This window comes from Malaclemys terrapin, chromosome 7 (assembly GCF_027887155.1).
Source record: "Malaclemys terrapin pileata isolate rMalTer1 chromosome 7, rMalTer1.hap1, whole genome shotgun sequence".
NCBI classification, from domain to species: Eukaryota; Metazoa; Chordata; order Testudines; family Emydidae; genus Malaclemys; species Malaclemys terrapin.
The window spans coordinates 45,740,983-45,753,109 of NC_071511.1; the positions used below are offsets into that span (position 1 = coordinate 45,740,983).

Consider the following 12,127-nt stretch of genomic DNA (forward strand, 5'->3'; position numbering starts at 1 on the left):
TCAGCTCTGGCAATGTTTTGAAGAAATATAACTAAATTCCATGTTTTTACATTGACTTGGAAGAAGATGGCAAATAAACTAGCAAATCTGAGTGAAGAAGCTGTTAGGGGGAGAAACGACAGAGGGTTTATATTACAAATTGCAGTGTGACAGTGTAGATTTCATAACATTCATTTAATCCCTGGGTTACCGTCACTGCACCTAGGGCTTTTGCAGGGTGAATTATGGGGCCGATCTGGTACTTGTCAAGTGGGGGTGCACCAGGCCCTACACGGGAAGGAGCGTGTTAGCACGAGGCAGGGTGCGATAGCTAGAGAACTTCCACTTGAACCACAAGCAAATTGTTTTAAAAATATTTTATTCTTTAGAAAATACAGTGTTGAATACAGTGTGTTCTGCTTTTCCTCGCCCCAAGCTCAAACCCAGACCGCGGCCCAGCCTGCTCCCCCTCTCCCGCACAGGCTGTGTCTGCCACGCAGCTATCGCTGGTTCAGCTGCGCAGCGGCAGCTCTTGTGCACATAAGGCAAAGGCCACTTCCAGCACATGACCTGGCAATTTTATCACCATGACATAGTGGTAAAATCTCCAGAAGCTGCCAGAGTCTTGCCTAGGGCTGCCCCTGCTGCAGTTGTAGAGGCCGATAGCACCAGTAGGGAATTTCCCCCCTAAAAGTCCTTAGTGTAGACAAGCTCACAGTACTACCGATGTGTGCCTTTTGGAGTTTGGGTAGGCACTGGAGGACTTGAGGGCTGCTGGGAGCCCCGAGAAATCCCCCATCCTCCTACGGAGGCGGCTCATGTCCAACCACCCTTAACCATGCAGTCGGCAGCTGAGATAGGCCCCAGATCAAAATCAATTCCATTTGGTGCTGGTTGTACCAAGAATTTCCTTGGCTTTCACCATTCGGCAACATCTGGATGGCCTATGCGACTCCCAGGACAGACTGGAGACCAGGTCTTTGTAGATTTGGTGTCCACAGGACAGAAGCCGGCCCGATAGTGTCCTAGCAGGAGGAATGGGCACCTTAGCCCATTGCTCCCACACACTCCAGCTCTGAGTAGGTCTGGCTAACCCCAAGAATGTTCAGGCTGGTGTAGAAGGGGACTCAGAGGGGCTACAGAGCTGCCCCATGGTAGGGACTGATGGAACTATTCAGAGGGCAGAGTTCATGCAATGAGCTCTGTGGTCGCATTCTCTCCCCCAGCCTTCTCTCTAGGGAAGGACCAGAGAATGTGACTCCCAGGCTGCTGTGACATCTACACAGTAGCCCAGGGAACTCAGGACAGGTCCATCAATGTGCCCTCCCTAAAAAAAGCAACTTGAGGGCAGAGTGGGGATAGGTGGTCCTTCCTCCAACTCACCAAAGGAAATGGGGGTGAGGGAGGGAACTACTGCAGACAGCCCCACTGGGGAAGTGGCAGATGATCTTCAGGCTACATGCCTCCTTTAAGTTCCTCAATGAGCCTCCGAAGATCCCAGCCACTCTCCATGCCCAAGGCCTGCCAGACATCATTCCCAAACATCTGGTGGTCAGAGTCACCAACTCCACCCCAGGCACAAATTTAGGGTGGGGAGAAAAGTGGCTACATGACTACCCCTTCATCCCACAGGATTCCAGCTACTCCAGGACCAGAATTTGCCTTAAGCATGGGGTTACTTTATGGAATAAGTGGGGCGAGGAGGGGAAAGTACTAATGCCGGCTATGGATTTTCTCTTCCTTTACTGAAGTTCTGATAGGTCCTATAGCTACATTTGATTGTGTATTAGGAGACTATCAACTGGACCTTCGCCATTAATATGCATCAATAGAGCACAACAGTGGGATCAAAACTAACTGACGAGCCCAAATAACATATGGTCTAGAGACAGTGGGTGACCTAGTTTACATTGTAGACTTTTCTAAACTGGATTAACTTTTTTCTAAATGGGGGAGAGACTTCGGAGATGGAAGTCAGTGAATAGGTCAACAGCTACCACCTCCCCAGATATACTTAATGCCTACAAGATGACCAGGTCTCCATGTCTTTTCCTGGGATCAAGGGTGGCCAGAAGCATGTAATCAAACACTTCCCATGAACCCTCCATGCCCAGATGAGGATGCAGAAATAATTCCTCGCCCAGGGAAAGAGACTAGAACTCTCCTAACACAACTGTTCCAGCACTTGCTGTCCTGGCCTATTATACGCTCCTGAAAAGTGGACTGTGCGCACATTCCTGATGGAATGGGATAACATGAGGCACCAGCATGACAAATTAACCCTCTGCCTCGACAAAACTAATACAGATCACTTATTCACTGGATCTCACTGTGGCAGAGGGATGCCCCGGCAGGTGTTAGTGTCCCACAGCACAATATAAAACATAGGTGGAATAGGTCCTTGCATGCATAGGATACCCACCCCGTATGTGGACCCTTTCACATAACTTTCCCACAGGTACAGCGCTAAGGTACAGATGGTCAGACAGTTCAGCAACATCCAGAAATGTCAGCAATGGCTGTGCAATTAGAATAGGAGCCACAGAAGATGCAATTACATCACTCCACGAAGAAAGCAAGTGTCCAGGTCTGTAAAGCCATTGACATCTAGAGAGTGGGGAGGAAGGGATACTTTCCCCCCTCACTCCCCCACATGGCTGGATATTTCATGGTTTGGTCACAAGAGAATCCCGCTGACCAGTTCCCATTACTATTGGCAGGAAACGCAAGAGTTCTACTGAAAAGCCAGGGAGATGAAAACCCAGCTCAGACTGGGACCTGTTGGATAGTCTGTGCTAGGGAAGGTAAGCAAGGCCTCTAAGCTAAAGTCCCTGGCAATGATTACCTATGTCTCCTGCCAGGTCAAGACTTACCCCTAACCTGCTGACGGGCATCAGGAAGTTGGCTGCCCCAGCGCTGCCATGATCAGTTCCAGGCAGTAAGGCCAACAGCCAAATTCTTGGGGGCTAAAGGACTGCTGAAAATCTCACAACAAGGAGACAGATGGGCTGAGCCGGTGTCTGGTAAAATCCCTTCCTCACCACCTCCCTGTCTTGCACTGTAGACCAGGTCACCACCATTTCCTGCCTGGAAGGGACGAGTTGACCTCAATCCAGACTCTTTCTGCTCAGGGTTTGGGACGATCCCTGATGCAGAAAATCAACCTGGCTGACACCTCCTTCAAAGTTTCCATGGCAGCCAAGAGAACAAAACAAACAATGGCTTCGAGTCTAATGGAACACCACACAGTTCTACTGAATAGAGAAGGCTGAGTGCCCTCGGATGTGGTACAAGTCAGAGGCTGCCCAGGAGCTGGAATGTCGTGTGCATTAAATACTGTGACCCACGGGAACAAACATCTACTAGGTGGATTTTCAAAAGCCACAACTTTCCCCCTTTCGCAGCAGCGGTCCTGATGCTCTAATGCATGTGGGCCTGGACAACACATGTTCCTTCCTCCTTCCCTATCATCACCACAGCTCACCTCACCTTTCCTTGTGGGCCACAGCTCTCACCTCTGTCCCTGGGAAACATTCTTACATAGACACCTCTTTGCCCAACCTGGTTTAAGTGGATCTACAACAGTCTTTTTCAGGCACCAAGCATTCCTGGTCAGGGTGAACGGACAGCCCTGTTAACCAGAGTGCAGAATGCAACAGATAAACCTGCTGATGTTAATGTTCTCCCAAACCAGCAAAGCCGCACCCTTAATGATCAATGTGACCGTGTATTGTAGCCCACAGCTAGAAGTGGCTATCCCCACTGCCCTGGTAGATGAGTGCAGCGCTGGAATGAAGGATGGGGATGCAACTGCAGGGCATACCGAAGGGTTAAACAATCGTGTGAGGATGAATGATGTTATAGGTTGACTGGGATGCACAACGCACACCTGGTTGGCTGTGGGTTGCTACCCTATGTTCAGAAGTCCCTGTGGCTTTGGATGGTGGATTCAGGACTGAATGTGTGTCAGAGGTTCAGGTGTGGATCTTGGTGAGTCAGGGCAGGATAGTAATGCATCCGTAGGGCTGGGAGTGAGTGTCACGAGATGCGTTCCTGCACCAGTGCAATATGGTGAGGCAACCCAGAGCCAGGTACTGGAGATCATGGGTCCAGTGGATCTGCCTGGGTTCAGATCCACTGGACCCATGATCTAGGGAGGTGGCTGGAGCTGAGAGAGGATCAAATCCCAGGCAAAGAAGAGCTGCCAGCAGGAGTTGATGGCTCAGGGCTAACCTCCCTTGTCCTCTCAACTCAGCTGTCATGAAGCAAACCTGAGACAAAGGGAAAACAGCACCTGGTTTAACTGCCTGCCAGAGAATTTCACACATCACAGGTAGGATACAGCTTGAAATTCCTTTAGTAGATCAGAATCCAGTGCCACAGACCTAGGGCTTCTCCTGGGCTGCTCTGTAAGCCAGAGAAGCCAATGGGTGGAAATGGAGGTGACTAGAGGAGCCTTCACACCTGGATACACAAATCCGAGCCAAACCATGGACTGTGAAATACACAGAAGAGCTCTCCAAAAGCCACTGCCTTTCCGCCCAGAGGTGAGGAACTGCCTGGCTTTCACTCACCTAGGCAGCATGCCCTTGCTCTTGGGGAGGTGGGGTGGGGAGAGGTCACTGATCACAGACCACTTGCCCGTTGAGTGCCAAGCCTGCCAGCCTCAGGGTCAAGTTACCCTGCTGTGGTTGGGAATGCCAGGGCAGCGTTCCTGCCCCATGCTCCCCAGATCCCACATGCCAGCAGAGCTGCTGGCCCCCTTCCTTGGGGAGGCAGCCGTCTGGCACGTATGTACCAGGGCACTGGCTAGCTGAGGAGACCGTTCCATAGAGGGGAGTTGTCAAGATTTAGGGACTTGGACACAGATAGCGGAGGTCTGTAGCAACACATTCAAGGGGAGGGGGAAAGTCTTTGGCTTTCACCATCAGATCAACCCCAACCAGGATTTCATTCCAAGGCCACTGCATAACACGGCTTATTGGTAAGTGAGCCCTTCAGTCAGTGCAGGCACCAGGTAAACCAGGTCACAAGGCAGGTGAAGTCGCAAGAGCATCAGTTTAAATCTCATTTCAGACTAGAACAACCATTCTGCTCAGGAATTACACAACAAAAGAGCGAGGGGGAAGAGAAAATAAAAACACGCACAGATCCCTCCCCTGCCCCAGATTCTTTGACACTCCCCTCCCCCCCCCCCCGCCAAATGAAGCCAGGTGTTGATGATTTTACTAAAGAAGAGAGGGAGGGAAAGCCTCTCCGGGCTCAGCGGGCAGGCTCGGAAGTGGAGACGTGGATCCTGTGGAAACGGCCCTTCTGGGCGCCATCGGAAGTTCACAGGCCTATTCTTGACCCGGCTTCCTGCCCTTTGGGATCTAACTGTCCTCGCCGTTCTCCCCCGGCCCTTTGATCAGTCGCTTCTGTCCCCGTTTCCCCACGGGGCCCTTGGGCTTGGCGAACGCCTGCTTGAAGGCGTGCTGCTTGGGGTGGACCTCGTCATACAGGAACTCTGCAGTCAGCTCGGCTCCATCGTCAATCTCGATCTGGCACACAAACGGCACAGGAGGGGGGTTAACTCCACAATGCTGGTTCCTGATGCCCTCGAGCCACTGTGGGGAGAGAACGGGGGCCTTCTCTCCCCCAGCTCTGAGACAAGAGCCCCTCAACGCTGCCCTCTGTGCCTCAATGACCCCTGGAGAAAATCAACTCCCTCCTTTCCGCCCACAGCGTCCTCTCCACTCTCACATCCGGCTGGGCTCAGGGAGCCGAGACTTCCTGTTCTTCAGAGCCATATGGCTTCCTGGGGCGTCACTGGCACAATCACCATGCTCCAGGCAGCCCTTGGCAGGAAGCAATTACCTTGGCCCCATGCCACCAGCCAGCCTCTCCACCAGATATTCAAAATGCTTGCTCTGCAGCCGCCCTTGGGATCATGGCAACTGATGTGACAGACAACATCCCTAACACTCACACATCAGTGCAGGTAAACGCTAGTTCAGATTTGCACCCGCTGTGAGGGGACGGAAAGGGCACCAGAGCCTCGCAGTGAAAGGCCGTGAAAAGCAGAAGGAAGGACGAGGCAGCTGACAGCCTCACGTGGCTGAGCTGGTGCCTGACCCTGTTTGAGGCGAGATTTCAGGCCAGACAGAAAACCCATCTCAGGCCCAAAAATAAGCCCAACCTCCATTGATTTGATGCTGGTTTTTAAATCAGACATTTGAGATGGGAAGAGACTTATGAGGTCCTCTAATCCAGCGTTTCTCAACAACTGGTCCGTGGACCAGCGTCGGTCCCTGACATCTCCCTGATGCAGCAAGCTAGTCTCCGGGATCAAAAAGGCTGAGAAGCACTGCCCTAGTCTACCCCTGAGGAAACAGTCCTGCATTGGCCCCTATAGTATGTTCTCCTATATGCTCCCCAGGCCACTCTGAAATGACTCAAGGGATGGGGCTTTCGCTACTTCTCTTAGACATCAGTAGGATAGTGCCCTTGGATGTTCACCTTAAATGTTCCCTTGCTCAGCTCTCAGGTGGGTTCCTTTTGGAACACCCAACAATTCCACTCCCTCCTCTTTGTTTACACCCTCCAGAGACTGGCAGAAAGGTGTGTATCTGCTCTCTCTGTTGTCCAGTTGGGGGGCATGACCTGCTGGCCAAGTGTTAGGAGACAAGGCAGGAAACACGGATTTACCTTCTTTATAATCTCCAGGGAGAACTCCTGCTCCACAGTGTCGAGCAGCCGGCTCTTGCAGCTGGAGTACAGCATACGCTCCTTAATGCCGCACTTGTACCCAGGCATGGAATAGATGAACACTGCAAGAGAGAGCAAGACTGTCAACATAACCCTAGCCTTAAAAGTTGAGGAACATCTGCAAACTGAGATCCAGCAGTGAGAATCCAGTCCTAGATCCTGCCCAGCTCAGCCCTGCATGCCCACAAGAGTGCCACACATGTAGTCCCGTGCCAAGCTCGCTACCATAGACAGGACTGAAACAGCAAAACCACCATGGAGAGGAAACCAAAAATAAATAAATAAAATAAAATAAAATAAAAAAAAACAAGAGAAAAAGCCTCCTGCAGCCGAACAGCTTCCTCCTCCTAGGACTAAACATTCTGGTGCCTGCAACCGGACTGCCCCAGATACATCCTTGGCATTGGCTTCCAGAGCACTTCTTCAGCAGTAGCGTGGGTCAGGGGCCCAGGTTTAAGGGGTCCTCTGCTGGCATCTGAGGCGCTGGTAGCAGGTCAGTGAGCAAACGCCCTTCAGCAGAATGGGAACTGGTTCAAGATCCCCAGACAGCTGAGGGTAAGAACGGCACGGCAAGAACAAAACGAATAGCCGTCTGCCTGCCAGGACGACAGCAGGCCAGCAAAGGCATCTGCCTACTGACTCATTCACTGGAATAGTAGCGGCCTGTGCGGAGGGGAAGGTAGGCTTGGCTCCAGCCAGAGATTACACAGGAACACTGCAGTGCACACGTGGGCAGAACGTAGAGTAACGCCACGTCTGCCTAGGGCAGGGGGGAACCCGTCTGACTCAGGTATTCTCTCTCCTAGCGGGGTACTGGTAGAGAGGGCTGAGCTTACCCACAGACTCCAGGTAGTCTCCCTCATGAGAGTGCTTGTACAGGAAGAAATGATAGCGACCGGAGTCCTGGGGGATCCTTTTGGGGAGGTCTGCTAGCTCCGTGGCATTTGTATGGACCAGGTCTATAGTCTCCCGCTCGAGATCCAGTTTCTGGTTAAAGGGGAAGGGAGAAAGAGTTCAGCATAAAACACTGAAATCAACGCTCAGAGGCTCAGCAGACTCAGGGAGAGCCCGAGGGCCGGGGCAGGAGTTGGGGGAACTGAAAAGCGCAAGAGAGACTGCCACTGCCTCCTTACCAGCTGGATGTAATTAATTTTCTTCTGCTTTAACAACTGGATGGCCTGCTGCGCATCAGGCTGCAGTGGGAAAGCCAGGCCCTGCAGAGTCTGGTGTTTACTCTCCACACTGATCTCGGTCTTCACCTGGAAACAGAGACCCCAACGTCAGATTGGACCGAGACAAAGCCAGTGAGGAGGAAGAGGAGGAGGGGGGTGGGATAAAGGGAACAAAACCAAACACAAACTGTGCTACTCTAACCCAGCCAGAACGGGTCACTCACAGCTCACTGAGCAACAGGATCTCCCGGGAAGCCCTCACCAGGAGAGCAGCGCCTGCCAGGATGGCATGCCCACAGGGCACCGGTGCATGCAAAGCCGGCTGCAGTGCTTTCCAGGCTGATCAAAGCTGAGGGATTCCAGCAGAGGGAACACCCTTTGCCTTGCCTCATTGAGAACATTAACCCCAGGGAGAAGGGTCATGGCCTCACTGGCATGGGAGACAAGTGCATGTTGTGTGAGAAACCAGCCCCCACACCCCAGAGAACATAGGGGGCCAGGGCTGCAGTGAGGAGTGATCCTGAGCAGCACACGGACACCCAGTCAGCAGAAGCGCTCTAGAATCCATGCGACTGGCCAAGAGATTGTACACTCCCACCCCAGACGAACAGGCATCCACGTGCTGTGGCCCCACGAGGCTGCGCTATTGCAATATGCTGCCCCTGGGGAGGACTCTGAAGGCCACCTGGAAACCAACAGCTGGTACAACATGGAGCGGCCCACCTGCATAGTGCAGCAAACCATCCGGACATCGCACTAACTCTGCCGGACCAGGTACATCTTAGTATCTTGCCGCTTATCTCTCAGGTCCTAAATGGACTTGGGCAGAACTTGGACACTAGGCACTCACCTCTTGCGGCAACTATATTCAATGGGGACAAGGAGGTTCATTCCCACTGGTGCCCTGGGACAGAGCACTCTCCAAAGAGGGCCCTCAGCTATGGGATTCACCACTGATGGAGATCACATTGAGCCTGGGGCTTGCCACCGTTAACACAAGCAGCAAGACAGGCCACTTTCAGCACTTCTGCTCTTAAATTTAAGAGGATGACCCCGCTAAAGGTTGAGGAACTAATCTCAGAGATTGCACCAATAAGGAAGCTGCTGAAAAGCAAAGGGAGAAGGGGTAGAAGATTTCTCTTCCCCATCCTTAGGATTCACTGGAACGTTAAAGCTAAGCAAGCAACTCAGACATCACCATCACAAGCACCTTAAGACATACCATGTAATAAAGTAGGTGGGTTATTGACCTAGAAACCCCTTGTGTCCCTCATTCTCATTTGAACTTCTTCAGAATTCAGTAGCACCAGCCTGTTGCCCAGGATCTCGAGAGAGGCAGGAGAGATTCCAAGCCTGCTGCATCATTCAAACTGATACGTTTACATGGACATACAGGGGAGAGTCCTAGCAAAAAGTCACAGATGCCACAATGCCAGCAAAATTCAATAGTCTTCTAACTTCACCAAAATTCTCGGTTTTCTAATAAAATATGGCTGTCAGACAGCCAACACTAAATCAAACACCGGGCACTGGACTGCTTCGCCCCTTTAAGACTTCCCAAGGCAGGGGGATTCTTTGGTCTCAAGCAGCCCTGCTGTTCATTCTGGTGATTTATGTGGCCATGTGAAGTGAGAGGCAAGGACTACAGAGAATCTACTCTGAGTGCCGCCTAGGAGCACCATCTTCCCACAGACCTTCCAGGGCATCTTGTTCACGTGGGCTACTGTGTGTTTAGAGAAAGGTCTCAATGAGGAGTATTCTCCACAGCTAATCCCTGCCTATGCAGATGAGTGGTGAGGAAAGTTTTCACTGGGGGAAGATGCCCTCAGCTCGTCATTGCGCATGGCCGGTTATAAATAACTGGGTGCATGAGAGAGACAATCAAGCACATGGGATGCTGCAGCTGTCATTGGGGGACTTCAAATTAAACAGGAATGGGAAGTGACTACGGTATTTTTCTTGATCAAACTGTGCTTCCATTCTCTAGCATTTGGGGTTTTTTGGCCCACATTTCTCAGCCACAAAATCCCCTTGTTGCACAATGGCTTTAGCCAGTTTTGCCATGTGAGGACGTCTTCAGTAGAGCTCTGAGGAGAATCTGCTTAGGGTCTCGTGAGACGGCAACATCCTTGGTTGCCGGGTCCTCCAGTGCCATCCCAGGACTTGCTCTGCAACTCTCCAGCTTTGTTCTGTGTTTGTACAGCACCTAGCACAATGGGGTCCTGGTCCTTGACTGGGGTTCCCAGGTGCTACTGTAATAAATAATCTCTCCTCCAAACACCCACTGTGTTTTTCAAATTTTGGGGTGTTATGACATAGCAAGATTTTGTTTGCAATTTTTAATTCTCAATATAGCCTTCCAATAAACAATCGACTGTAGCATTTGTGCACCATTAGCTCTGGATAAAATAAGTGGATAGTGCAAACCCATCCCCCAGATTCCCACCGAGAATGCCACAGGTGATGGGGAAAATCCCTCAGAGCAAGCCCTGGAAAGTGGAGGTAAACAGCAGGCACGTGAGCCCTTATGTTAAAGGCTTACAGCGGACCACCCTAACAAGGAATACTCAGCATCAACAAATCCACTCTCCAGTGCACCCAAATCCACTTCAAAGAGGCGGGGAAGCAAAAGAATCAGATTTTTTTCCATTGGAAATTTAACTTCCCTCACCAGGTAGCTTACTCTTCACATCTCTCTCAGCAGCGTGAGAGGCGCTGCTCAGAGTACAACTTCCGTGTGCAAGTGTTTAAAAAGAAGAGACAAAAATCCCACTCAGGAGAGGAGGTGAAGAATGAGAGGAGAAAGAATCCCTCAGACACAACTCAAAGCACAACACATGGCAGGCAACACAGCGTACCTCCTCAGGGCTGGGGAATTCTACCAGCGTGGGGCAGCACCAACAGCCCACTACTATCTGTCACATGGAATACAGGGAGACGGAGCCACATCAGTGACAAAGAAGGCAGAGGAGTGAATGGCTCTCTGAAAAGCCTCACACCCCCGCTTCAGCTTGGTGACTAGAGGTTGCTAAGCACTGAGAATACCGAATGTGCTCTAAAAGCCACGTGTGGAAAGGCTACCTCCCGTTGGGGCTGTTCCACTTTAGCTGGCGCTGGTTGTAAAGTGATTTCCATTGCGACACCCAGATTCAGCTGCTCGCAGCTTTCTGAAAACACCCATCTTTCAGGCTCAGGCTCTGCTTTCAGGGGAAGATATTTTACTTGAGGAAAGATGGTTCAGCCATTTTTGAGTGAGGAAAAAACACTCCTCACTTTCCCTTAAAAAAAAATGACTTTTTAAAATAAGTGACAGTACCGCCAAAAAATGGCTTAGAGCCGACGGATGAAAAGTGCCATGGAAATAGTCACCTCTGAGTACCAGCGCACAGCCAGATCTCACAGGGACATGGGTTTGATTTGGTGGAGTTATCCACATTTGCAAATTGCATAATGAGCAGTCAGAGTGACTTTTGTGTGTGCTAATCTTTATAGTGCTGCAAACCAGCGAGATTGTTACGGATAACACTGTTAAGCACTTTTCACCCATAGTGCTTTAGACAAGGGAAGCAAGTAGCATTATCCCTTTTATACAGATGGGGAAACTAAGGCACTCAAAAGATGAAGCGACTTGCCCATGGTCACACTGGAGGTCAGGGACAGAGCAGGAACTAGAACTCACGTTTCTCAACCACACACTGAACGTACTGCCCTGAATTACTCAGAAGTGATCAGGAACCCTTCACAAATGTTTCAGTAATAAAGTATCTGGTAAATGACACCCCCCCCCTTCCTGCTTTCCACCCAAAATGTGCCCCCCCCTTGGGAAAATGTGCACAGCAGGGCTGGAAGCATGAGGTCTCACTTCTTCCTCCCCTACAATGATTCTCTGACCTTCACAGCCCTTATTTAGTGACACCTCAGAGAAAGACGAACAGGTGCAGAGAAGAGCTATGAGGATGATCAGGGGAATGGTGGGCGTATCCTATGAGAGGAGAGCTTGGCTCATTCAGGCTAGCAAAAAAGACAGAGGCGATATCACTGCTCTCTATAAATACATTGGGGGTAAATATTAGGGAGAGTGAAGAGCTATTTAAACTAAAGGATAAAGTTGGCACAAGAACAAATGGATATTAACTGGCCATCAGCAAACTCAGGCTGGAAATTAGAAAATTTCTAATCATGAAAGGGGTGAGGTTCAGCAGCCCTGGAGCTCACTTCCGGTTTGTGTC

The 12,127-nt window shown here is 50.8% G+C and overlaps 1 protein-coding gene across 1 annotated transcript in view; it reads right to left on the minus strand.

Moving 5' to 3' along the window:
* Window positions 1-5,166: 5,166 nt before the first annotated feature.
* TWF2 (twinfilin actin binding protein 2) overlaps window positions 5,167-12,127 on the minus strand; it is a 71,348-nt gene continuing 64,387 nt past the window's right edge. Inside the window, exons 6-9 of the mRNA XM_054033308.1 lie at window positions 7,860-7,985; window positions 7,563-7,713; window positions 6,667-6,788; window positions 5,167-5,519 (exon numbers count right to left, since the gene is read on the minus strand). Of these exons, the coding sequence (XP_053889283.1) occupies window positions 5,352-5,519; window positions 6,667-6,788; window positions 7,563-7,713; window positions 7,860-7,985 (567 nt within the window). The 3' untranslated portion in view covers window positions 5,167-5,351. The remainder of the gene's footprint in view (window positions 5,520-6,666; window positions 6,789-7,562; window positions 7,714-7,859; window positions 7,986-12,127) is intronic.